This window comes from Doryrhamphus excisus, chromosome 9, assembly GCF_030265055.1.
Source record: "Doryrhamphus excisus isolate RoL2022-K1 chromosome 9, RoL_Dexc_1.0, whole genome shotgun sequence".
In the NCBI taxonomy this organism is placed as follows: Eukaryota; Metazoa; Chordata; class Actinopteri; order Syngnathiformes; family Syngnathidae; genus Doryrhamphus; species Doryrhamphus excisus.
The window spans coordinates 7,018,232-7,045,927 of NC_080474.1; the positions used below are offsets into that span (position 1 = coordinate 7,018,232).

The 27,696-nt window shown below is 41.9% G+C and overlaps 1 protein-coding gene across 1 annotated transcript; it reads left to right on the forward strand.

Moving 5' to 3' along the window:
* The first annotated feature begins 266 nt into the window (after positions 1-266).
* Positions 267-27,605, forward strand: ranbp2 (RAN binding protein 2). Its single transcript, XM_058081728.1, has 29 exons — positions 267-501; positions 1,187-1,254; positions 2,142-2,253; positions 4,226-4,378; positions 4,642-4,872; positions 6,232-6,374; positions 8,748-8,943; positions 9,082-9,222; positions 10,037-10,193; positions 10,470-10,651; positions 10,785-10,981; positions 11,179-11,302; positions 11,391-11,552; positions 12,568-12,705; positions 13,010-13,141; positions 13,270-13,488; positions 13,584-13,667; positions 13,959-14,100; positions 14,198-14,292; positions 14,379-18,633; positions 20,302-20,475; positions 22,552-22,632; positions 22,735-22,910; positions 23,003-23,252; positions 24,518-24,607; positions 24,937-25,091; positions 26,072-26,345; positions 26,413-26,768; positions 26,844-27,605. Exons 1-29 carry the CDS (start codon positions 430-432, stop codon positions 27,147-27,149), a joined length of 8,865 nt encoding a protein of 2,954 aa, XP_057937711.1. The 5' UTR covers positions 267-429; the 3' UTR covers positions 27,150-27,605.
* The last annotated feature ends 91 nt before the right edge of the window (positions 27,606-27,696 follow it).

Sequence of the window (27,696 nt, forward strand, 5' to 3'; positions counted from 1 at the left end):
GGATTGCTGAAGAATAGCACCAGTATTTCTGCAACTTGATTGGGAAATTAAAAATAATATAATTATTCTTAACGTTTCAAGACCAAAGTAGTAGTCTAAATATTATCCGACATATGTAATCAAAGATGACGTTACCATAATCTGAAGAAACCCCTTATCCCGCCGAGCAGAGTTCGGAGCCCCGCCCCTCTTTTAATGAAAGTGCGTCACATGCGTCATCCTGAATTCTTCCCTCCCATTGGACGAGGAGGTGGATTCAAGTCAGGCCTCGGCCCACGTGACACCTCTGCCATTTGACGTTAGCGAGACTGCGCAATATTATCATGAGCGTTTAACTTGACGGCGTGACTCTTCTATTAATGTCCGCCTTAGAAGTCAGTGAAGACTCGTATTCTATGCAACATCACCCACCGCTTTAATTCAGTAGACATGCGGCGAAGTAAGACTGAAGTGGACCGGTATGTTGCCTCTGTCCAGACTTCCTCTCCCTCACTCAAAGAGGTAAGTGGAGCCGGCGGCTAATGTTAGCATGCTACCGCCGTCATTCTACACCTGAATGTTAAGTCACCTGGCACGAAGCGACAGTCGGAATAAATCGTTTAGAATACGTTGTTGTTAAATTAACGTTGACTTCACGAACACGTAAGCACTTCCCGGTTGGCTGTAACCAGTTAGCCAGAACAAGCTAGCAGCTTTAGCTAACCGGCACGATGACGCCTAGCCGTGTCTCGGATCTTGAGAAAGCGCGCGGCATGGGCTGGTCAGAGCCACTAGCTAGATAGCTAACGGTCTTACAACAGATACTTCGACCGCCTAGCAGACTGCTCAAAACGCTGCAAAATATGACCCCAATCTGTCCGTTGTAAGCATATTTGTACTTTTAATGGTATGAAACCTATGTTGCTTGGGTACGCTAAACATGTCGGTACAAGTCGAAGAGATGCAATATGTTTTCACTGCAGTCACCAGTAAAGGTCAGGAGCAGTTTGTGATTGTTTTGAAAACGGGACACTACTACTTGTAGTTCTGTACATTTAATGTTACCTATCTGGGATTCAGAGTATTCACATCTGGAACAAAATCAATATGAGCAGTAATGGATGTACAGTATTTGTTTACAATGCCGGAGTTGTGTAGTTTTTTTTTTAACTTTTACAAATTATGTTTCATTATTTGTCATTTACAGAAGCCAGTCAAAGGATTTTTATTTGCGAAACTATATTTTGAAGCAAAGGAGTATGAACTTGCAAAAAGGTAAGGATGTGTACTTTCTTTTTACCCGTTTAGCCAAATGAGAGTGGTAATATATTATCAACACCTCTGATGCAGTGTGGTCTTAAATGTAATGTTGTTGTCATCTTACTTATTGTGTGGAAATATGGGGTAATAACTATAAAAGCAATCTTCACTCGCTAAATGTACTGCAAAAAAGGTCATTAAGGATAATTCATAATGCCGCCCTACAGAGAACATACTAACTCCTTATTTCTAAAATCGCAAATACTTAAACTTGCTGATATAGTTAATTTCCAAACAGCTAAAATAATGCATAAGGCTAAAAACAACCAATTACCTAAAAATGTCATCCAATACTTCTCTACAAGAGAGAAATATGATCTCAGGGAAGAACTAAATTTGAAACACTTATATGCTAGGACTACGTTAAAAAGCCATAGCTTTTCAGTATGTGGAATCAAACTATGGAATGGATTGAGTAAGGACCTCAAACAATGCACAACGATGAGCCAATTCAAGAAACAATACAAGCAGTTGATGTTTACTAAATACAAGGATGAAGAGTCTTGAACCAGTCATGATGTGCTATATATATCACTATATTGACAGTTACTATGGTACCCATTATGTCATTGTATGGTCATATCACTTCATACTTCGGTACAAGGTGCATTATTTAAAAAGAAAAAAAAAAAACTTAAACTGTATTATGGAAAGCAGGAAGTGAACAAATGTAACAGTTACTGATTGTAAAAGTACCAGATGTAGGGGTAGGATTTAATAAGCTTTGCTTCTTCCTACTCCTTTTGGACATGTGGAACTGGGAACTGATTATGTGATGCATTCAATTGTAATCTGATGCATGTTCAAATGAAATAAAACCATTACTATTACCATCTTTTTAGACATGTATCCGAGTATCTCCAAGTCCAGGAGAGAGATCCCAAAGCACACAAATTCCTTGGACAGCTCTATGAGAGGGAAGGAGACATCAACAAGGCAGTAGGATGTTACAAGGTAAGAGGTCCTTGTCGGTTGTTAGTAGCAAAAATGGTATTAGGCTGTTAATTGAACACTATTACAACTAAGTGAAGGTGTTTTTTTTTCCCCAAATGTTTTGTCTGTATTCAAACATTGGCAACATTGTTGCATGCAAATGCATATTGCTCCCAGCTGAAACGCTTGCGATGTAAAGTGAGGCAAGACCAAGGGGGTATTGTGTGAAAGTGGTTAAACCAACCCAGATGCAGCTCAACACAACCTAAATGACCCAAACAGTACTGTAACAGTGGTTATCAATTTACTCTGTCAAGTCCAGTTCTCGGGTTTGTGCTCGGTGATGCCCAAATGGAGAATCGAACCCAGGTCTTCCCTATCTCCTGACTGTGTGGCCTACATGCTAACCACTTTTTCCACCATGCGGCCATGGCCATATCAAAATGAAATAAATTAATTCTACTGCGATATAAGTTCTTGGTCCCACTGATGAATTGCATCAGTGTGCTCGAGACGTACTCGACACTCGGCACTGACTTTTCTTTGTGAATTAAAAAATCTTTATTGCCAGCAAATACTGTAATATAAAAAGACATAGGCTCGAGTACTCCCACAAGGATGGATGTGACATCTACATCTGCTAACGTTGGCCGAATTAATATTTCATATTGCATATTATTCCCTGCGCTTGGCTCAAAAAGTAAGAAAAGTGTATTCACTCGGCTTAAAGTGTATTTCGCTTATGGATGTATAATTTGCCCATTCAGCTGACTAGCAGAGTTTACCGACATTGACAGTCTGAGCTGTAGCACTTATCTAAACTTAGCCTTACAATATCATGGTTTTGATTATTTTCCTAAATTCAAGTCATCTCTGAATGCATTCCTCAAACAACACACATGGGACAGATTTATTGTAACTAATACGTGAATCACATAGATTTCCGATTCGGCCCCCTGTGTGGGAATTACTGTATGAAGTACAGTATTACAGTAGATGCCTGCTTTTGATGGCCTTACGTTTCGGTCCAGCAAAAACGTGAGTAATCGATACACTGATGAAAAGGTCTGTTTTTGACACGCGGGTCACTCACTCCCTTCCAAATCCTTAAGTTGGCGTTCTCCCATTTCAGATCAACATTTGCAATAAAAGTGACTTATAATACATTGATTAGATTCAGCTCTGTAACCCTACTCTTCATTCTGCAATTGCCATTGTTCACATCCAGGTTTAAGACCTAAATATGCTATCCATCCAGGCATCCATTTTCTGTGGAGTATATCCTGGCTGACTTTGGGCGGGAGGCGGGGTACACCCTGGCCTGGTTGCCAGCCAATCACAGGGCACATACAGACAAACAACCATTCACACTCACATTCATACCTATGGACAATTTGGAGTCGCCAATTAACCTAGCATGTTTTTGGAATGTGGGAGGAGGAAACCCACGTACGCACAAACATGCAGACCTAAACTTGTTGCAAGTTTTGAGGCCAGATTAATTGACCAAGCCAGTGCCTACATGGCTTGCATCTCACAGCACACAAATTGGCCAATGGTGTGTTCAAGGACTGCTATACAAATGTGACGTCTCAACATTTGACGAATAAACGATCAGTAAATCCTAACGACATAAATGTGTACAAATAGTGCTACATGTATACTGTATATTTTACCCGTATTTACCACATATTTATTAATAATTACTGCCTTATAGTGAATGAAACATGTTTTCTTATTGTGTGTATTGTATAATTGTGAATCACCATTATATATATAGCGTATTCCAAGCTCATGATCACTATTTAAATGTTCTGACATGCTTGTTTCTAATTTATCACCAAATTATTTGTTTATTAAGTTTCCTTTTTATTTATCACGTGTATGAGACAGCCACATTGCTCTAATACATTGTCACCCTTCGCAAACACAATGAAATCGCTAGCCATTGTGCTTATATGAACTAGTTGTCGTGTGTGTGTTATGTACACAGCGTTCTGTGGACTTGAACCCAGCCCAGAGAGACCTGGTGCTCAAGGTGGCTGAGTTACTGGTCAGCAAAGGGGAAAATGACAGCAAAGCAGAGTTTTGGGTGGATAAAGCTGCTAAGTTGCTGCCAGGGAACCCGACAATCTTCAACCTGAAGGTGAGGCTCCCTTTCTTCATCGGGGCTTAACAGGACACTGGTTTGCATATGAGCGATTCAAGATTTCTGGGGGAAAAAAATCATATAAAACACAGCAATACTGTACTTACTTTACTGTAAGCTTATAAATACACAGCAGATTGTTACAACTCTTTGGAAAGTTGGGAAATATTTTTGTTGAATATGTCATCAATTGTGCATATTCAACATGTGAATATGAGCTGTTGACAAGGTCCTTATTGTTTCTTCTCCCCTATGTCAAGGAGCGCCTGTTGAGTCGCCAAGGCCAGCAGGGTTGGAACCAGCTGTTCGACCTCCTCCAAGCTGAGCTGGCAGCACGACCGGGAGAAGCACATGTCAATGTCAAGCTGGTCCAGCTGTTTTGTCAGGACGGTCAGCTGGAGGAGGCCGTTAAGCACTGCCTGGCCACTGAGAAAAGGGGCTTGCTGCGCCACAGTCTGGACTGGTACACTGTGGTTGTGCGCACACTTCAGGTCAGCGTGGCCTCCGTTCGAGAATTCAGTGAACTACATCATGTCAACAAAACAAAGCGAACCAATTTGGGTGATGCATTTGAGCTGTTTTTAAAAGGAAATGATTCTGATACTGTAATTAAAAGAAAATGAGGTGTGACGACTGGCTGGCCGTCTAAATCAGGGTGTCCAAATTCCGGCCCACAGCCTGAAAATGTAATTTAACAAGAAAACAACCAAAAAAAATCAAAGCACAAATTGAAAAATCAGCAGAAGAAGTCAAAATAGGTATTTGAAAAGAATGTTGTAATATAAGGAAAAATATCATTTCAGTAACATAACATTTAAATATTAAAGATGTTCTAATATTGTGAGAAGCAAAACAAGGAATTTGAAATAGTAATAGAAATGTAAAATCCCAGAAATAAACAAAACAGCTATAATTTACTATAAAGTTAAAATATATATATATAGAAAAAAGTACTATTCTAATGAGAAAAAAGTTGCAATTTCATGAGAAAAAAAACTCTAATTTTAAGAAAAATGGAAAAAATACCACATAATTGAAACATTTTTTAAAAAGGTAGGTTTTTATGAGGAACAAATCAAAATAAGTTGGTAAAATGTTTTGAAAATTTGGTTGCAGAAAAGTCAGGGGAACATTTGAAGATAATTGCCGAAAATGAATCAAATGAAAAATCAAGGGAACACTAAAGTAACATGTTGTAGACCGGAATGAATGAAAATGTTTTCTTGTTTTTCCATTGTTGACTGTGATGACAACAAAATACTGTCAATTATCAAAATTATCAATGAAAATCAAATGTATCAACCCATGGAGGTCTGGATTATACTGAGTTATACTCAAAATGAAAGTGGAAAAACACTACAGACTGATTCAACTTCGATCCTTTAAACAAGTCAAAATGAGGTTCAGTAGTGTGTGTGGCCTCCGCGTCCCTCTATGACCTCACTACAATGCCTGGGCATGCTGCTGAGGCGGCGGATGTTCTCCTGAGGGATCTCCTCCCAGACCTGGGCTAGAGCATCTGCCGTGTGCCATCCAGGATGGCATGCAGTTTGCCACAGCTCGTTTTGCTTGTTTATAGGATCAAAGTTGGTTCAGCCTGTAGTGTGCTTTTCCACTTTATTTAATGAAAATATTTAATTCATTCAACGTGCTACTTTAGTGTTCCCGTCATTATTTTGAGCAGTGTATTAACATCTTTGCGTTGCTTTACAAACTATCAAAGGGGTCCTTGCATCCTTTCCTTTTTCAGTATGTGCCCCTTGTTGGGAAAATTTGGACACCCCTCGTCAAGATGAACTTTTGAAAAAGCACCCATTTTAACAACTAAATAATAACCATAATTATTTCAGGACTACCTGGCTCAGCCCAGCATCTCCAACAACGAGAAGATGTGTCGTCGTCTTCAGAGAGAGCTGCTTTTGGCCCACTGCAGCCTGACGAGACTCACACTCTCTGGAAGTGGTGTGCAGACTTGCATCGACACTCTCGGATGGTAAGTGTTTGTGTCATATTTCAAGTCTTTATTTGAAAAAATCCATCCAGTGCCATCACAGTAAAAGCACAATGTGTTCATTATACAACTTTACCTTGAGGGATACAATATGTAATACACTGACAGTCAATAGACACTACTTGTAGAGAGGTTGTAATTATACTTTGTGGATTTATTGTTGACTTAGTACTGAGGTAATTAATTAGTTAGATAATGATGAGTTGTTATGTTGTCACGGTTCATTGCATGTGGGTTAGGCTCTGTGCAAAAGTGGCCCAAATACACATTGCTCAGTAATCAGTGGGGGTTTTGGAGGCCTTAGTCCAGTAAACAGCATCATCCAACATCTATCACATGAATGTGTCATATAGTCATACAGCACGGGAAACACCCGGCAGACACAAGACTCGGATCAGCAACCCCATTCCACTGTGCGTCAACCCGGTGTTGACCGGTGTTTGTGTTTGGCAGGTGCAAGACCCATTTTCTTTGTAAGGTTTTTAGTTTTTTGAATATATTTTTGTTATATTATTTATATATATTAAAATCTAATCAGTAAACTTTCAATTTAATATACTAATGATTGTCACATTCACAGTTTAGGTAGTTGGTATCATTCGCAAATAATTAAATTCAATATGGCATTAAAGACAAATACCGTATTTTGTGCACCATAAGGCACAACGGATTATAAGGCGCAGTCTCAATTACAGGGTCTGTACTTAACCCATAATACATAAGGCGCACTGTATTAGGCGCATACGTATTTGTATACGGCGCATGCTAAAACATACGGTCTACAATAAAAGGCGAATGAAGGAAAACTGTGTGTTTAGTTTAACTTTATTCTATTTAACAATACGCTCACCATATTTTTTTAAAATTGATCTTCTCTAATCTGTCAACAGCATTTCACACTGGACTGTTTTGTGAACATGGGCCAGTAGGCAGTTGGACTAGCCGACAAACTCGCTGAAGCCCTATGCCTTTCCAACGTTACTTAGTCATGTAGAAGAGTGTCCTAACTGTGTTTTGTCTAAGTCATGGAGCAAAACCACTTGTCTGTGTAGCATTATAGCATCGAGGAAGTGGGGTTGCTAATAACGCTACCCATCTACCCAAGTTTTTTTTTTACACACTGGTAGTCCTGCAAAACGCATTACATGTTACCAATGCTGTAGAACCTGCTGACCTAAAATGCTAAAGCTACTTGCATTGAGAGAGCGAAGTAACTTGTTTTTTTTGAGAAACTTTGGACTGTACTGTCTCCACTTCCGGGAGGCGCGAGAGACTTTCATTTCAATGCAGATCTACCAACATGTATAAATTTATAGTACTCAACCTGGAATTTCACTTGTATGCTATCCATTTTGTTGCATTTTCCTGGTTTCATTTTTAGGTTCAGTCTGTAGATAAATGAATAATATTATCAGTTTCTGTAGTATTTCAAATCGGGGCGGGGGCGCAAAAAAAAATTCTGTCCCTTAGGGGGGCATGACAGAAAATAATTGAGAAGCACTGCCTTCGCCAAACCATCCACAATTCATTCACATATGGCTGTGTAACTCACCCGGCGCTGCCCCCCAGTCTTAGTTAAGCTGTGTTCACCAGAGGTGTGGCGGATGTTACGCATATGTACTGTACGTATTATGTCCTTGATCCAGCGGGGAATGGTCCAACAGTCAATCAAGCGGAGCGATTTTGGAACTTGGTGCACACATATGGCGCACCGGATTGTAAGACGCATGGTCGAGTTTTCAGAAAATTAAAGGCTTTTAAGTGTGCCTTATAGTGCGGAAAAGGCGGTACATAACCCGAGTACTGGTAATTTGTCATTCAAAATAGCTATGTAACGTTTGTTAGACACACACTTCATGTATAATGTCTGATTACACAAGAAATGAAAATGATTATGCAAAAGACAATACAGCTGATTGCAGCATCTTAAAAAGGTTTCAGCAATGGGCACACTTTCCCATTCATGATAATATAATAGTTTAAGAAACAGAAGTGTAGAAACACACATTACTATAGTGGTGTTCATGACGGGAAGCAAAACAAACAACTTTTTTTTTTCTACTTAACGTTTGTTGTAGATATAGGCAGCTTACTGCCTACTACTGAGTTAGTTCATCCATAATCAGAATGATAAAGATGAAAGTTACATCTGTTCACCATTTCTGCGGGGTAACAAGAGCGAATCAGTAGTGGAGCTTAATGTCAGCTGACTGATATGACATCTACAAAGTGACGTTTACGTGATCAACCGGTAGCACGCGATTGACGTGTGCTAGACAATATCTGAATTCGGTGAGAACCAATACCGGGCATCTTTAATGCAAGCTCTTGTTGTGTTTGTCTTCATGAATGCAGTTTTGACCAGACTATGCAGAAGCTGAGTAGCGTTGCAGGCCTCCACGCAGATGATCTTTACGAGGTGTTTGTGGAGATGCGAGGTCACTTGTACTTGCACGCTGCCACTCTGCTCTTGAAGCTCGCTCAGGATCGTCAACAGACATGGAGGGCTGTCATTGACTTGTCGGCGCTATGCTACTTATTGGCCCTGCAGGTACCAACTACTAACACACATACTTTTGCACACAGTGTACGATATCAGAGATTTTAAGAGCCTTACAGAATGGCTTTTTATACAGACGGCACTCATCTTTATTGAGATTGTGTTTTTGTTCATTTTTTCCATCGTCAGGTTCCCAGACCAAAGCCTAAGGTGACTAAAAGAGATCAGCCAGCCCCGCAGCATTTGGAACTTCTTGCAAACGATAGACAGAGTCAGGCTGGTCACATGCTGCTAAATCTCAGTACTGATTCATCCAGCCTCATCAGAGAGGTAAATCTCTCCATTCTCATATGGTTTTAACTGCTTGATATGTATTGTTGCTCCAAGTCAGTGATTGTCACACAACTGTGTGACACGCCAACATAGGAGTGGGTTGGTGTCAGATGATCAATTTGAGAACCACTCTAAGTTAGGGCTGAGCAATATGTCGCTATATGTTTTGTATATATTTATTTTAAGCACAATATCAAAAACAAGTACAACGTTCATATCGATATAGACTGGATTTGATGGCGCCGCCCGAGTGCAAGCTAGTTACGGCAGCGCCATATCTCCTGTAGCATTTTTAGTGTTTAATAGTGTTTTATTTATTTATTTATTTATTTATTACTTTATTACTGTTTATGTGTCATACCGACCCCTTAAGCAAGTGTGACAAAGACTGCATCAACTATGTTTACTGTCTGTCGTCATGGGGAACGTGAGATGGAAGCGCTAACGGCTAAAGCGGCCGCACAGACTACCATGAGTGCAGCATGATTGCACTGAAGATTAAACATTAACTTTTTTCTATATTTATTTAAAAAAAAAAAAAGACAATATACAATTTTATTTCAGTGGCTATTTTTCTATATGAATGTTTACATTTTACTAAAACTTTATTAACTTATTAACTTTTATTTTAATAAAACTTTAAATTCAGTTTATGGAAAAAATATCGGGCTGTGTACGGATATTCTACCTACATATATCGAGATATGAGTTTTGGTCCATATCGCCCAGCCCTACGCTAAGTGATCTGATACTTGTGCCGTAAACATTTCAACAACACATTTTGACAATTCTCATTTCTGCACATGCATAGGTGGTGGAAGCATTTGGCAACCGTAGCGGTCAGGACTCTCTGGTTGAACTTCTGTTTGGACGGCAGTCACCCACTGGATCTTTCATTGCAAATGATGACATCCATTACATTAGTGCACAACCTCCAGAACTCTCTCAACTGGCCAAGTGGGATGCAGGTGCAGAGCTACAGACTCAAACACTAACTGAAAAATATCTTAATGTTGTCGTCAAGGGTATTGATGCAACGGTATTCTCATATTTACGTGGGAAAAAAAGACACTTTGCTTATGGCAATGTGCTGAAGAGGAGTAAAGCTCAATATGATAAAGATTCAATATGACATGAAGCCACTACATGCAATACAGCAACTCAATTATAACTCAAGTATAACATATCCCATTTTAATAATCCCAATAAGGTGCATATGTATTAAATTGATGCTTCATCTGCAGGTTCTATCATGTTGCATTGTGGCGACTTGCAACATCTAAGCTGGTTAGGGCTTCAGTGGACTCTTTTGGCCCAAAGACCAGCCTTGCGGGTGTGGCTGCAGCAGCTTTTCCCAAGACTTACCCTGGAAACTTCCAAACTTGACACAAATGCACCAGAGTCCATCTGCCTTCTGGATTTGGAGGTAGGCGACACTGGGCTGTGTTTTGTACATTAAGTCTGTGAATAATTACATAATTATAACACAATGGCAATATGGAAAATGTCATACGCAATAAAGATAGTCAGCGCTAAAAGTTGTGTTTCTTGTCTTGCAGGTGTTTGTATATGGTGTGGTGTTCTGTAGCCACTGTCAGCTGCAGGAGACGGCAAAGATAAGCAGTGGAATAAACCAGCAGCAGCAGCATCTTTATGAACCTCGCTGCCTCCCACTTCCCCTTCTTCGCCTCTTGACCACAGAAAGACAGAGGGAGTGGTGGGATGCCGTCTACAGCCTCATTCACAAACGAGCTGCGTGAGTGTTAGAATAATATGTACAACAACATTCCTGGGAATAATTCCTGCACCTTCCTTGATGCTCCATTGCTGACGCTGTTCCGCATATTTGATGTCATCATAAATCAGTGCAGTGTAAAATTAAATGAGCTTAATTTAGTTTTATTGTTATTTCTGTTTGTCCAAATATTTTAAAATATGTCTGTGTCTTTGCAGTCCTGGCATGTCGGCCAAATTGCGAATGATAGTGCAGCATGGGCTGAACACACTGAGAGCCAGAGAGAAACATGGGCTGCACCCAGCACTGGCCATCTACTGGGCTCAGTGTCTTAGCCAGACGGTGAGTTTTGAAATGGAATGTGTTGATTCGGCTCCTGTGGCAGACTCAGTGGCTCATTTAGACTGCAACTTTTTGTTTAACGAAACAGGGCGATGGCATCAACTCGTACTATGACCAGAAGGAGTACATCAACCGCAGTGTCCACTACTGGACGGTTGTCCTTCCCCTGCTTGAAAAGATTAAAAAAAGGCGAAGTATACCAGAACCCCTCGAGCCCCTCTTCATACATTTCCCATCCAAAGATCTTCAGGTAGGTACTCCTAGTTGTCGTCTAAATCTTGGCGTACCAGCTCAAACCTTCAAACCTGTTAGGAATGATTTAGATATAATTTGTTTACTATTTCAAGATGGAAAATGTAGAAAGAAAAATGCGGCGACTGAATATTTTAGTAATCGAGTATACTGAATATACTGACTTTTTTTGTTGATTAGTCAGGGGATTTTTTTTTATTGCTTGTTTAAAGAGAAATACATTTACAAGAAAAATAAAACATCTCACTAAGTAAAGGACCAATTGGTTTAATAATTTACATAAGCTTTTTATTTCTTAAATGGACTTTGTACATAGAGTAAGTGGTAGCTATTTTTAGGGCTATGTATACCATATGCAGTCTGACTGCACACAGAAGAAAGAGTTCTTGAGGGAGTCTAACTGGTGTGGAGTCTAACTGCTATGAATGAAGCAGGCAAACCAAAATGAAGTTGAAAAAGAGCAAAAACAATACTTTGATGGAGGTTGAGAGTTCCCTGAGTCACGTTGGTAAAAGATCATTCATTAGTTCAGTTCAGGGATTAGCAACCAATAAAGATACAACAAACAGAGACTATTTAAAAAAAAAACAACAAAAAACAGCCGAAATTAAGGTAACACAACAAGAACTTAAGCCAATGACGTGACAACTCATGCAGTCATGCAATAATACATGAACAAACAAGTCAATGAGAAAATACTGTACATTATCGCAACTAGAGTCTATTGTGAAAGGTGTGTGTATCTTACCGCATAGTTGTTGACGCACAGAGGCAATTTCGAAGAGCGGCGTTAAAACTGATACTCGTCGCGGTGTTCCAATTGCTGTTTCTGCATGGGTGACACTAGGCGCGTTGGTAACGTAAGCGATTCTTCGAAACCTGAAAAAAATTCTCAACAATTTTTATGTAATCGAGGCATTCGAATTATCCGAATAATCATTGCAGCCCTAGATACAAGTAAAATAAGTGATGTCACGTTGACTTACAATGAATGCAACTATGCTCACTTCCAGGGCTCCTCTGTGAAGGGTTTTCAAGAGGAAGCCAAAGTCGCATATGCAACCCTCCTTGACATCGAAGGCAAGACAGAGGAGGCCATTGCAACGTTGGAATCAGTCAATAGCATGGCATCTGTCTGGCATTTGGCTCAGGTCGGTCAGCTGCTTTTTACAAACCTGGATGGGTTTGAAATATGTGGAAAATTTTGATTTTTCTCAAGGAACTATTGTATTGTACCCCAGCACCAAAGCTGCCCACTTGTCGGTCTGTCAGTGTTATTATCGTGGTCGTTTCTATTTTCTTCTGTTTGCTTCATGATACTCAAGTCTTCTACCTTCTCTTCAACAATCATCAATGTCAAATTCCTCATTGCCTCAAGTTTGCATGTTATCGATGCTAATTACTCGTCCTTTGAAACAACCGTCTAGTGATGTGGGGGATTTTTCTTCTTGAAAGATATACCAGCGGTTGTCTGAGGAGGCCAGCAATGGAGTTGAGGAGACCCAGGACAGGTGCATCACTTTTCTGAAAAAATTTAGGATCTACCTCTCCAAGATCTACAATGCCAATGCGGATGAAGTTGAAAAAGTAATTTTTCTTAAGTCATTTTTGAATTTATTATGGCCGTTATGGGTGGTGAGCTGCTTGATATTGTTGCACTTTTTTTTGTACTTCTAAGGTTCAAAATTAAACGTTGCCTCTATGTTGTATCCCAGCTTCCAGTGTCCATGGAGGAAGTTGTGGACCTTCTAAATGATGTCAATCAGCAGCTCGGAGAGAGTGAAGGGGATGAAGATGAAAAAAATGATGATCATCGGGGACCAATCCATTCAAGCCCTGCTCGTCCCACAGACACCATAGCCACCATATCCCACGTTATGTTTTCCACTCCTTCGCCCAACAAAAGCATTGTTTCTCCTTCCAAAAGACACCTGGTAGGCAACGGTTAACTCTGTATCATCTGACATTCTTCCCGAATTAAAAGTAATACATAAGTTCAGTTGGATTCGTTTTGCTGCTTGTTTCACAGATTTCTCCAAAAACACCGCCTCACTGGGTGGAGGATCAGAAAAGTCTCCTCCAAATGCTGTGTCAGCAAGTTGAAGCTCTTAAGGTCAGCTCAACAAGATTTAGCTCATTAATCAACTTGAACTTCTTTCAACTTCAACTTACATTTAATGCAGCTTAAGCAAGGAGCGGACTTATTTTTGTTATTTTGTTTTAATATTCAACTTGCTAGCCATCACCTACACTTGGATGGCTTCGACGATGTTGTGTCTCCCTGTCTCCCGCTCGTACTGCTGTCATTCAATAATGGAGTTTCCTTTTCCTATGGCTTCTATTTGCGGTGGTGAAAGTTAGTAATCACATTGAGTCTTTTGTCGCCTGGTTCCTCTTGTTACAGAATGAAGTTCATGACCTGAAGCACAACGCTTCGGGAAACGTAAGCTCACCTCATCACAAAATGTATGGTGAGAGTTACGGTGCTGAAGGAATACAGGAGTCTTTTACTCCTGCGCAGTCCTACCATGGGGCCCCCTTGACAGGTTAGTAGATACAGAACAATATACTGTGTATTCATATAATGACAACAGAAAAGATAGTTGATGACACGTTCTTCATGTATGTGCATTGGTGTTTAAGTTGCCACTACAGGTCCATCCGGGTACTACAATCAGTCTCCAGCATACAACTCACAGTATCTTCTGCGCACAGCAGCAAGCGTAACCCCCACAAAGGTAAACTAATCATTGTGAAATCATAACAAAGGTCATTGTGATAAACATTTTCTTTGTTTTTTTTGGGGGGGTTGATTTTAATGCAGGGCCCAATTTATGGTATGAACCGTATGCCACCTCAACAGCATATGTATGCCTATCAGCCGCCACCCCATACTCCTCCCATGCCAACAGCTCCAGCCTGCATGTACCCTCCTCAAGAACAGGCCTTCACTGCACCTCTTCGATTTGAATCGCCAGCAACAAGCCTTCTGTCACCATATAGTGAAGAATACTACGGGCAGAATGTACCTCAACAAACCACAAACCCACCTCTGCCCGAACCCGGTTATTTCACCAAACCGTCAGTAGTCCCCGCTCATCCACCAAAGACTATTGATCGGAAACCTTTGGAGCTTGGAAAACTCTCCTTTAGCCAGCAGGCACCTACTGAAGTCCCCAAAGTACCTAGTTTTGGAGCAAGCACAGTTTCCCAGCCAACACCAGCAGCTGCCTTTAAATTTAATTCCAACTTTAAGTCCAACGATGGCGATTTCACTTTCTCAACATCCCAAGCGAAGCACAGTGAAAGTTTGCTCGGTCTTCTTACGTCTGACATCTCCGTTAAGACCGATACTTTACCAGAGAAGCCGCGTGTTCAAGAGCAGACATCAAATCAAGCGGGCATCTTCACTTTCGGCAATAAAAACTTGTCAGGCTTCTCTTTTGCCGATGCAGTACAGGGCTCAGGTCCTGGAAGTTTGTTCGGGAAAGTGGAGCAGCCATTTAAATTTGGAGATGTTACCAAACCAGTGTTTGGTAAAGTTAAGTCCGCACCTGAAGAAAAAAGTGCAGCAGATAGTGACAATGACAGCACTCATGCGGAGGAGGAGGATGACGAGGAGGAGGAGGACGATGATGATGATGGTCCTCACTTTGAACCTATCGTACCCCTTCCTGATAAAGTTGATGTGAAAACGGGCGAGGAAGACGAGGAGGAGATATTTTGCAATAGAGCAAAGCTGTACCGATTTGACACTGAAACAAAAGAATGGAAGGAACGAGGCATTGGTAATGTTAAAATCTTGAAACATAGCATTACAGGGAAGGTTCGACTCCTAATGAGACGGGAGCAGGTCCTGAAGATATGTGCGAATCACTACATCACCACAGACATGTTACTAAAACCAAATGCTCTTTCAGATAAATCATGGGTCTGGAATGCCATTGATTACGCAGATGAAGAGCCAAAGCCAGAGCAACTAGCCATCCGTTTCAAAACAACGGATGAGGCATCACTTTTTAAGTCTAGGTTTGAAGAAGCCCAGAACATTGTGATGAAATCACAAGAAAAGCAGGTTCCACAGGAGAAGAAAGAGGACGTTCCAAAAGCCTCTAAACCTGTGGAAACTCTTACTGAACTGTTTGGTATAAAAGAAGGAGAGTGGGATTGCACCGAGTGCTTTGTCAGAAATAAACCGGAGGCTGTTCGTTGCGGTTCTTGTCAAAGTGCCAATCCCAATTCCTCAAAGCCAGACATTCAGGCTGAAAATGAGACCAAAGATAGTCCCTTTGCTTTCAAATTCGGGACAGATGACAAGACGAAAACCAGTAGTTCTAGCTCCCCATTTTCTGGATTTGGTGCTTTTGGAACTTCTTTCCCTACGTCTTTTACATTTGGTACAAATTCTGCAAAACCCATTGACACAAAAAACAGTGCCTTAGCTTCTGGCTTTGGCATTCAGTTTGGAAAGAAGACAGAGCAGTGGGTTTGTGATGCATGTTCTACAACAAACGAGGCGTCTGCAGACACTTGTGTCTCTTGCAAAGCCTCACTTAAAGCAACCTCCACAGCACAAAGTGCGCCCAACACAGTTAAACCTGTAAGCAAACTCTCAGAATCAGTTGAGAGTTCTGTGTTTGGTGACCAATTTAAAAAGAAACCAGATCAGTGGGAGTGTCAGGAATGCTATATAAGAAATGAAGCTGATGTAAACAATTGTGTGGCCTGTAAAAACCCCAACCCTAGCGCTAAGTCAAAGGAGGGCGCACCCACTGCTAAAAGTGCAACCGGCGCTACTTCTTCAGCATCGGGCTTTAGCTTTAACTTTGGAGTGAAGACATCATCGGGCCAGCCAACCGGAACTGGCTTTACCGCACCTTTTGGAACAGGCCATTCTTTTCAGTTTGGTCAAAGCAAAGTTGAAACTTCAGCGGCTTCTTTCAAATTTGAGGTTCCTCAGACTGATTCAAGTACCACCAGTTCTTCTGGCTTCTCTTTCTCCATGCCTGTTTCATCAGGCGGCTTTAAATTTGGAATCCAGGGCACTGCAAACGATAGTTCATCGAATAACTCAAGCTCAGCTGATCCAGTAGCTTCATCGGGTTCTGCCTCCAGCTTCCTTAAAAGCATTGCTGATAAACACAAGGAGAAAGAAAATGCTTGTAGCCCACAGCAAGCGGACCAACAGGAACCTGAGACAAATCCATTAATATCTGGTAAAAATGATTCTTTCAGTTTTGCAGACCTGGCACAGTCAACTGGAGGAAACTTCCAGTTTGGAGAGAAAGACCCCAATTTCAAAGGTTTTTGTGGCGCTGGTCAGCCGCTCTTCTCATCATTTCAGGCCACACCCACCAAGACGAATGCCTCCAATGACCAGGTAGAAGACGACATGTATAAAACTGAAGAAAATGATGATATTCAGTTTGAACCAGTGGTTCAAATGCCTGAGAGGGTTGACCTGGTAACGGGAGAGGAAGATGAACAGGTTCTTTATTCACAGCGTGTTAAACTCTTCAGATTCGATACAAGCACGAGCCAGTGGAAAGAGCGTGGGGTTGGCATCCTGAAATTCCTGAAAAACACCTGTAATGGCAGGCTTAGAGTTTTGATGCGAAGAGAGCAAGTTTTGAAGGTGTGTGCCAACCATTGGATCACAACCACCATGAATCTTAAGCCGCTAGCAGGCTCAGATAAGGCATGGATGTGGTTGGCTAATGATTTCTCAGATGGGGATGCCAGACTTGAACAGTTGGCGGCCAAGTTCAAAAGCCCCGAACTTGCTGAGGAATTTAAGGAAAAGTTTGAAGAATGTCAGAGACTCCTCTTGGACATTCCCTTACAAACTCCCCACAAATTGGTTGACACAGGTAGAACTGCACACCTAATTCAGAAAGCCGAGGAAATGAAGACTGGCTTGAAGGACCTGAAATCGGTTTTGACAGATGGCAAGGCAAAGATCAAAGACCATGACAATCAGGTAGATATTCCAGCGTCTTCGACTATGTCAAGTCTTTTAATCAAGCCTCACAGTGAAACCACTGGACCTACCTTAGAGTGGGATAACTATGATCTAAGAGAAGAGGCTCTAGATGACACAGCAGACTCCTCGGTCTATGCTTCTCCGCTTGCTAGCAGCCCACTAAGAAAGAACCTTTTCCGCTTTGGGGAGTCCATGGGTGGCTTCAACTTCAGCTTCCAACCTGGCATAAGCCCCTCCAAGTCTCCTGCCAAGCTTGACCAGAGCAGAACCTCAGTGGGCACCGATGATGAGCAGGATGTTACCCAGGACGAGGAGAGAGATGTCCTTTACTTTGAACCTGTAGTCCCCCTTCCAGATTTGGTTGAGCTTTCAACAGGTGAAGAAAACGAGCAAGTAGTCTTCAGTCACAGAGCCAAACTGTATCGGTATGATAAAGAAGCAAGTCAATGGAAAGAGAGAGGAATTGGAGATGTCAAAATCTTACAAAATTATAACACAAAACGGGTGAGGTTGATTATGAGGCGAGACCAGGTTCTTAAGATTTGTGCTAACCAATGGATCACGGCAACTATGAAGCTAGAACCAATGAAGGGTGCAGAGAAGGCCTGGGTGTGGAGTGCATTGGACTTTGCTGAAGGAGAGGGCAAAGTTGAACAGTTGGCCTTGAGATTCAAATTGCAGGAAACGGCAAACACATTTAAGCAGGTTTTCGATGCGGCCAAGATTGCTCAGGAGAAAGTGGAACTTATGACCCCTGTAGCATCCATCACATCTCAGGACAGTGGAGACTCTTTAAAAACTCCCACTGCAGTGTGTGGGAAGGCCGCAATTGCTATTTTGGAACAGACCACAAAGGATCGAAGTGAGCTCTCCTGTGACGACAAACCGTCTGGTTCTCAAAGTCCAGCCAACCCCACCAAGTCGGTGATGTTGCCCCCCAAGTTTGTGTTTGGTTCTGATAGTCTTCAGAAGATCTTTGGAAGTCCAAAGTCTCCCTCTGAGAGTGGTGACTGCGACTCCAGTCTGAAAGTGAAAGATTCTGGACATCCTCCTAAGGGGTCGTCACCATCGCCTGCATTCAAAATTCCACAAAAAGGTAAGTATTTTACACAATATTTATATATATTTTTTTTGTTAAAACATGTTAAAAGCTTTTAAATATACAAATTCTTCTTTGCGTCTTATTGCTTCATTTTTAGTAGTAGGTACTCTGTACTCTGATGCATCGGCATCATGTTTAGGGTTGCTCCTTCATACGTCATTATGATTGATGTTGTCAGCGGCCAAAGATCCTGATCAAGGATCTTCCAAGTCTAGAACTAATCATGCCGGAATGTGAATACAGCGACATGTGCCAAAGAAAACTGCATTTGGGTGCAGGTTAGCTTCATCAAGAAAGGTGAACATTTGGACAAGACAAGTTGCAGGGCATTGTGATGGCCATTTCAGTGCAGCTTTCAGCTTTAATGATTAATATTTATGTATACCTCACAGTTAAAATGCGCACAATTCACACTATTGAACTGTTTTGGCCTTTTTGGGGATATTGGCCTTCCCAGTTAGTCTCTTTTTAACCCAACAACCCATCATCCTTTAGGGCTGGATTTTAGGCTTTTCAAAGATAACCCAATGGCCTTTTGGACGAGCACATCAAGCACCCAATTTGAAAGTCCAGGTACTTTGTGTGTTAACACTCAGCTGTCACTCGGCGGGTTGATACAATTAGAAATGAATAACCTGGATGCACGGAGTGGAAAGTAGTCAAAACTAACGTGCTGCATGTGTTTGTGCAAAAAGTGCTACCAGTAGTAGTGTGTGTATATACAATATGTAGGTAATTGTTCAAGCAAAATATTATTTTGCTCATTGAAAGTTAAATATATGCAAACATTTCATGATAATATGTAGTTAATATTTGGAATTGCATAGTTGTGTATCTAAAATTTTCTCAACAAAAAGCCAGCACTGCCTTAATGTAGAGCAGGGAGGATTGCATCGTCCCTCAAAGGATTGAATGTACTGTGTAAACATCTCACACTCCAAATTTAGTGCAGGAAGTGGAGTGTGAAATGCAATTCCCAGTCTAGTGTGTAGTCTAGTGTAGCTTTTGCAGTGGAGCACACCAGCAATCGCTAATTAGCTTTGGAGGTATTTACATTGTCCAGTGTTGTATGGTATTTCATACTGAGTGTACATGGATGCATACAGTCACATTCAGTGGTGCAACCCCTCAGATTAAAATTTGTCAAAACATGCTCCCCTGTGGGCTGCACGGCAGAGAGTGGTTAGCATGCAGGCCCCACAGCTTGGAGACCCAAGTTCAATTCCACCCTCTGTCATTTCTGTGTGGAGTTTGCATGTTCTCCCCGTGCATGTGTGGGTTTTCTTCGTGTACTCAGTTTCCTCCCACATTCCAAAAAACATGCTAGATTAATTGGCCACTCCAAATTGTCCATAGGTATGAATGTGAGTGTGACACCAGTCCAGGGTGTACCACGCCTCGAGCCCGAAAACAGCTGGGATAGGCTCCAGCAGCCCTGCGACCCTCGTGAGGATAAGCGGTAGAAAATGAACGAATGAATGCTCCAGCATCCAGCAAAACGAACTCTTAGCTAGTAAATTGGATGCATGCTTTTCATTTTTGCTGTGCCTAGTATGTTCCTGTGTGCAAAGCTAACACCTTCGTTAGTCAGTCACTGTTATAATGATTTATTTTAAATAACAATGACTGATTTAATCTTTCTTCCAAATGTGTTTGTCATAGGACCCCAGCAAGCAGGAGTCAATGCCGGGTCAGACGAGGACTCTGAACTGGAGGTTGTGTATGTCAGGGAGCCAACTGCTGAGCAGGCTGCTTTAGCCCGGAAATTACTGCTGCCGCTCACCTTTTTCTGCTACCAGAATGAACCAGGCTACACTAGTGACGATCAACCTGATGGTGAGGCCAAAGTACAACAAAAACTAGTTTTTCTAAATTAGTTTGTCCAGCAGTATTTGAATACTGATGAATGAGTTGGTATTCCACAAGCAGATGTATAAAAACAATGTGTAGTCTTGTTTGAGTACAATTAGGGCTGTGAAAAATAGACTTCAACTCATTTATTTAATTAATTGCATTTAATTTTTTTAATGTATTAATGCATACGCATCATGACAAGCCATGCCTCTCTGTTAGGATGACCGACAACGACACAGTGTAACAGCCACAGAGTCACACAGTCTACCACTCTGGGAGACTTAAAATGTTAACAACGCCTTTATTATGCATATACGTGTGGTCCTTATATACACAGAAAGACAAAGAAAAATACAGTGAAGAAAATAAGTATTTGAACACCCTGCTATTTTGCTATTTCTCCCACTTAGAAATCATGGAGGGGTCTGAAATTTTCATCGTAGGTGCATGTCCACTGTGAGAGAGATAAACTAAAAAGAAAAATCCAGAAATCACAATGCATGATTTTTTAACAATTTATTTGTGTGATACAGCTGCAAATAAGTATTTGAACACCTGTGTATCATCTAGAATTCTGACCCTGAAAGACCTGTTAGTCTGCCCATTAGAAGTCCACCTGCACTCCATGTATCATCCTGAATCAGATGCACCTGTTTGAGGTCGTTAGCTGCATAAAGACACCTGTCCACCCCATACAATCAGTAAGACTTTAACTTGTAACATGGCGAAGACCAAAGAGCTGTCCAAAGACACCAGAGACAAAATTGTACACCTCCACAAGGCTGGAAAGGGCTACGGAGCAATTACCAAGCAGCTTGGTGAAAAAAGGTCCACTGTTGGAGCTATCATTAGAAAATGGAAGAAGCTAAACATGACGGTCCATCTCAATCGGAGTGGAGCCCCATGCAAGATATCACCTCGTGGGGTCTCAATGATTCTAAGAAAGGTGAGGAATCAGCCCAGAACTACACGACAGGACTTGGTCAATGACCTGAAAAGAGCTGGGACCACCGTTTCCAAGGTTACTGTAGGTAATACACTAAGACGTCATGATGTGAAATCATGCATGGCACGAAAGGTTCCCCTGCTTAAACCAGCACATGTCAAGGCCCGTCTTAAGTTTGCATATGACCATTTGGATGATACAGAGGAGTCATGGGAGAAAGTTTTCTGGTCAGATGAGACCAAAATAGAACTTTTTGGTCATAATTCCAATAAGCGTGTTTGGAGGAAGAAGAATGAAGAGTACAATCCGAAGAACACCATCCCTACTGTGAAGCATGGGGGTGGTAGCATCATGCTTTGGGGGTGTTTTTCTGCACATGGGACAGGACGAGTGCACTGCATTAAAGAGAGGATGACTGGGGCCGTGTATTGTGAGATTTTGGGGAACAACCTCCTTCCCTCTGTCAGAGCATTGAAGATGGGTCGTGGCTGGGTCTTCCAACACGACAACGACCCGAAGCACACAGCCAGGAAAACCAAGGAGTGGCTCCGTAAGAAGCATATCAAGGTTCTAGCATGGCCCAGCCAGTCTCCAGACCTGAACCCAATCGAAAATCTTTGGAGGGAGCTCAAACTCCGTGTTTCTCAGCGACAGCCCAGAAACCTGACTGATCTAGAGAAGATCTGTGTGGAGGAGTGGGCCAAGATCCCTCCTGCAGTGTGTGCAAACCTGGTGAAAAACTACAGGAAACGTTTGACCTCTGTAATAGCAAACAAAGGCTACTGTACCAAATATTAACATTCATTTTCTCAGGTGTTCAAATACTTATTTGCAGCTGTATCACACAAATAAATTGTTAAAAAAATCATGCATTGTGATTTCTGGATTTTTCTTTTTAGTTTATCTCTCTCACAGTGGACATGCACCTACGATGAAAATTTCAGACCCCTCCATGATTTCTAAGTGGGAGAAATAGCAAAATAGCAGGGTGTTCAAATACTTATTTTCTTCACTGTAACCTATGGACCTATTTTATTTTTGCTGTACATGTTATATACAATGTATAATTAGTATTAGCCTAAATCAACTTTATTTCTGGACCTTTTCCATAGATGAGGACTATGAGTCAGCAGTGAAAGCCTTGAATGGGAAGCTCTACACTGAGCCTCCTGAAAGAAAAGTGACCACTTCTGGTAATGTCATCGACTCCATAGTTTGAATTGTCCCCCTAAACAGATATGCATCACTCGTTGATTAATTGTCCTGACATTTTGGGCCTTTTGTGATCCATTTAGAGCCAGACTGCCAGGTCATCTGGGAGAAAAAGCCAACACCAGAGGAGGAGGAGAAGGCCAAGAGCCTCCAGCTTCCACCCACGTTCTTCTGTGGCCTGAGCACCACTGACAGCGACCTGGACCCTGACAAGACTGAGGACTTTGAGACAGAAGTGCGGAAAGCCCAACGAGAACTGGTATGAGCTGTCTGCGTGCGTGTACACTTGAGCTAAAATCCAGATTTTATGACGGTGTCTGAATGTTTTTCACTCCTGAATCCCTCCTGCAGGATTCCCAGTCAAGCAAAACCAAAAACCTCTCCAGCAGTCCTGCTGAAGAGCCGACGTTGACTGCGTCGCCGGACACCGCAGAGGTTATTGACAGCACGTCCAGCAGGCAGGATGAAACCTCAGAGCAGCCACCAGACGTGCAAACAGAAGCTCCCAACAGCAGCTCTCCCATTGACCTATCAACTAAACCATGCGCCGAGCCCAAGACCGTCACTGTTACCACTCCTGCTGCAGCAGTCACAAGTACAGGCATGTTAACGTGATATTTATAGTCGTTCAAACTCTGTGGTACTGAGAAAATGGCCCTGCTGTTTCTGACCAGGTGAAGATCTCCCTGTAGCTGCCTTAGTTGACTAATGCTTCACATCTGCTGGCATTGTACATGGTGGCGTTGTCAGTCGCTTAAAATATGTAATTGTGATTAATCACTTTTTGTCCATAGTTAACTCATAATTAATCACAGATAGAAATATTCATTCATTAATTTTCTACCGCTTTTTCCTCACAAGGGGGTGCTGGAGCCTATCCCAGCTGTCTTTGGGCGAGAGGTGGGGTACACCCTGGACTGGTCGCCAGCCAATCACAGCGCACATATAGACAAACAACCATTCACACTCACATTCATACCTATGGACAATTTGGAGTCGCCAATTAACCTAGCATGTTTTTTCTCTGGAGTACCTGGAGAAAACCCACATGCAAACATGCAAACTCCACACAGAGATGGCTGGAATTGAACCCTAGTCTCCTAGCTGTGAGGTCTGCGCGCTAACCACTAGACCGCTGCCAGATAGAAATAAGTTATCTAAAATAAGTAGGTGTGTAAATCTCTATGGTAAATGATTCAATACGCAACTACTAAGATAATGACATCAAATTTTATGTCAAGTGATGTCATTTTTATTATTTTATTCAAAAAAATAATTTTTGTCCCACTTGGTTTGTCGGGCCTTGAATGCGCCTTCTAACTTTCTCCCATAGTCTACTGTATTTTTCACCTCATATTTAGTCCCAAACGCTGACACTATGTGGGAATGCATAAAGGTAAGGTTTTGATGACTTCCAGTGCTAATGTGTATATATTTTTTTGGTGCACACCTCTGGAAAAACAGTCCAGGCTAGTGGATAGTGGCTCTGTATTCATTTCGGGCTTTAAATTTGAAGTTTCCTGTCATACTTTTACACACTATATGGTAAGTAACATCAATTACATCACTAAAAGGTACATATGTTTTACTCAATCACAGCGACAGTAGTTGTGAGCGCTATCTGTCAGGGTTTCCAAACTAATTCTACTAAGTAAATTCTCTTTTCTTTGTCCATTTTTGCTCAATATTTACTCCTGCTTGTAACTCCAGTTGTGGTGTATGCCGATGGTCAAACAGGATGTGCTCACATTAATCGTGCATTAAAAAAAATGAGTGCAGATAAAGGAAACTTCCATTCGACAGCCCTACTACATAGTAATGTGGTGTAAAAGCAATACCCTGATAGTGACTTTTCTTACATTCCAGATCCACCCAGCTTTGGTTTCACCTCATCAGGGGCCTTCTCATTTGCCGACCTGGCCAAAAACACAGATGGTTTCGCATTTGGAGCACAAGGTTTGTTTGTTTTTGGGGGGTTTTTCTGCCACGTATCACTTTTGTAAGTCAGTTTTCAAAACTGAGGGTAATTTATAGTTTTACAAGCAGCAAACTGAAATAATTAGAAATGACGTATTAAATGGACAAATGAGCATTTAACTTTTATTACTACCTTTTACTATTTTACTTTCTGTGGATAAAAATGGCGTTGCAAATAGAATGTATTCTTATTGTTATTAGAAGATTCTTGTTGGCCAAGCTAGAGACGAGAGGAGAGGAGGGTACGATGACCACTATTGGTGTCAGTATCGAGCATCTTTAATCTTGCCTTGTTTTTGTGTGTGCAGATTCCAACTTCTCCTGGGCGAACGCCGGTGCGACAGTATTTGGCTCGTCTATGGCTCCAGCATCACAAAGCAAGAACAATGAAGGCGGAAGCGATGAAGAGGACGCGCCTAAAAATGTTGACATCCACTTTGAACCCATCGTATCACTGCCAGAGGTACTTTCAAACTCTCACACACAACCATGCTGATGTGTTAAGATGCCTTTTTTTCTGGATTTGAATTTGGAGACCATAACAGGCTACTACTGTAGGCCATAACCGACTCTGACAAGATCTAACCCCAGTCTACCCATCTTCAGCCACCATATCGGTATCATCAGTCTAATGCAGGGGTCTCAAACTCTATTTACCCTGGTGGCCACTGGTCTGGGCGCCGCATCAGGTTTAAAAAAAAAAAAACAAAAAAAAACGCATTTATTAAAAACAGAAAAATTAATAAACTTTGCTTTGGTTCCGATTTTCTACAAGAAAAGCTCTGATAAAACATTCCACTGTTCTCAAATATCTTCCTGTTTTTCTACATAAAATAAGATCAAGAATAAAGAAAATCAATCAATCAGTAATAAATAAATATAATAATAAAAAAAACTGCAAATAATTAAAAATTAAGAAACCACATAGTTGGTGGGTAGACAAATTATTTTTTTCAGATTAAAATTAACAAAGCATTATTAGAGCTCTGTAGACATGACAAAACACGACTATAGTCACATTTATACTCTTTTTATTTACAACATATTGCGCAACTGCAGTGTCTTGAGACACATGCTAACTCGCAAACTAGAGAGCTAGCGACCTAAACGGTAGCCTTCAAGTTATTTCCTTTAAATTTAAATAGCCAAAAACTTACCACTTCCACACGGGTAGGGAGGATAACTATTAACAGTTATTTAACCTTTAACATGAACATTAATCAAACGTAATATTTTTTTCTGGGTACATGATACCATACAGCATCCATATCAAACTTGCGCGGGCCGCACTAACATTAAACTTTCATATCAAGGCGGGGGCCTCAAACTTGTGTCCTGCGGGCCACATTTTGCCCGCGGGCCGCGTGTTTGAGACCCCTGGTCTAATGGCTTCCTAACGCATACTCATGTAGTACTCCTAAACATGTTTCATCTTTGTCTCAGGTGCAGACCAAGTCTGGGGAGGAGGATGAAGAAATCCTGTTCAAGGAGCGCGCCAAGCTCTATCGATGGGACCGGGACCTGGGCCAGTGGAAGGAGCGCGGCGTCGGCGACCTGAAGATCCTCTTCCACCCAACTAAGCATTTCTACCGAATCCTGATGAGAAGAGAGCAGGTGTTCCGAGTTTGTGCCAACCACAACATCTGCCCCAGCATGGAGCTGAAACCCATGAACACCTCGGCTAATGCGCTCATCTGGACCGCCACAGACTACTCGGGTACGCTAGCATATTTATCACATAGCTTCTCCGCAGCTCTGACAGTTTTCCTGTATCCTACTTCCAGACGGAGAAGGTTCCATCGAGCAGCTGGCGGCCAAGTTCAAAACCCCGGAGATCACGGAGTCCTTCAGGAAGACCTTCTGCGAGTGTCAGAGCCACATCAGCCAATCAAGCGACGACGCCTCCTGTAGCACCTCGACCATGATGTCAAGAATTCAGGAGCACTCCAGAGACTCAAACCCACAGGTGTTCTTCACCGTGGAGGCCGACAGCCAACCCCTCGGCACCATCACTATGGAGCTCTTCTCTCAAATAGTTCCTAAGACGGCTGAGAACTTCAGGGCTCTCTGCACTGGCGAAAAAGGCTTCGGCCTCCGAGGCTCCATCTTCCATCGAGTCATACCCGACTTCATGTGTCAGGTGAGGAGAACCCTCCAGCCATACAGGTAGTCACCGTATCTCCAGTGTCTGACATGTTCTCCACCGGTTTTGTAGGGCGGCGACATCACCAACAGCGACGGCACAGGCGGAAAGTCCATCTATGGCACCAAGTTCGAAGACGAGAACTTCGACATCCGGCACACGGGTCCGGGAATTTTATCCATGGCCAACCGTGGCCGCGACACCAACAACTCCCAGTTCTTCATCACACTGAAAAAGGCTGAACACTTGGACTTCAAGCACGTGGCTTTTGGCTGGGTGCGGCAGGGCATGGATGTCGTCCAACGCATGGGGGAGCTGGGCACCAAGGGAGGTGTCCCCTCTAAGAAGCTTGTCATCACGGACTGTGGACAGTTGTAGGCTTCTCATGAAGACTGGAAGCTTCATTTGGTTTCTGTGCAGTAATTTGTGGTCATTGGGTATCAAACGATAACAAAACAGCCGACTGACCATGAATGATTTTGCTGTCAAATTTGGAACATGGGAACAGGCACTTTGTTAGCTATCTGACAGTAAAATCTCTTATTTTGTTTATATAATTGTACAGGAACTTTTTAAAGTGTTTCTTTTTGTCCTGCATGTTATGGTAGTCTATACACAATTTTGACCAATTTTTAATTCGGACAAAAAAGGTATTTGAAAGTACATTTGCTTGACAACTGTGCTACTGCCCTTTTTCCATGTAGTTCCTCTAGATGTCGCTAGACAGTATGATTATGTGCCCTGCATATGTTGTGTTGCCCACATAGCTCACTGTGGTGATGGAGGTTGGTGATGTACACGATCCATTGAACAATAAAGATGCTTTACATGTAATACTGTTTTATGATCAGCCTATTTATTATTTTATGATATGGCGATGACCCAACCTGAGTCATTTGCCCAAATACAGCGACTCTCAAAACAT

Bases quoted from the DNA above. Each gene is read 5' to 3' on its own strand.
- ranbp2 (XM_058081728.1), top strand. From the start codon at position 430: ATGCGGCGAAGTAAGACTGAAGTGGACCGGTATGTTGCCTCTGTCCAG. The intron at 13,489-13,583 runs GTAGGCAACGGT...CTTGTTTCACAG, and splicing joins CTCCTTCCAAAAGACACCTG to ATTTCTCCAAAAACACCGCC. The intron at 23,253-24,517 runs GCATGTTAACGT...CTTACATTCCAG, and splicing joins TGCAGCAGTCACAAGTACAG to ATCCACCCAGCTTTGGTTTC.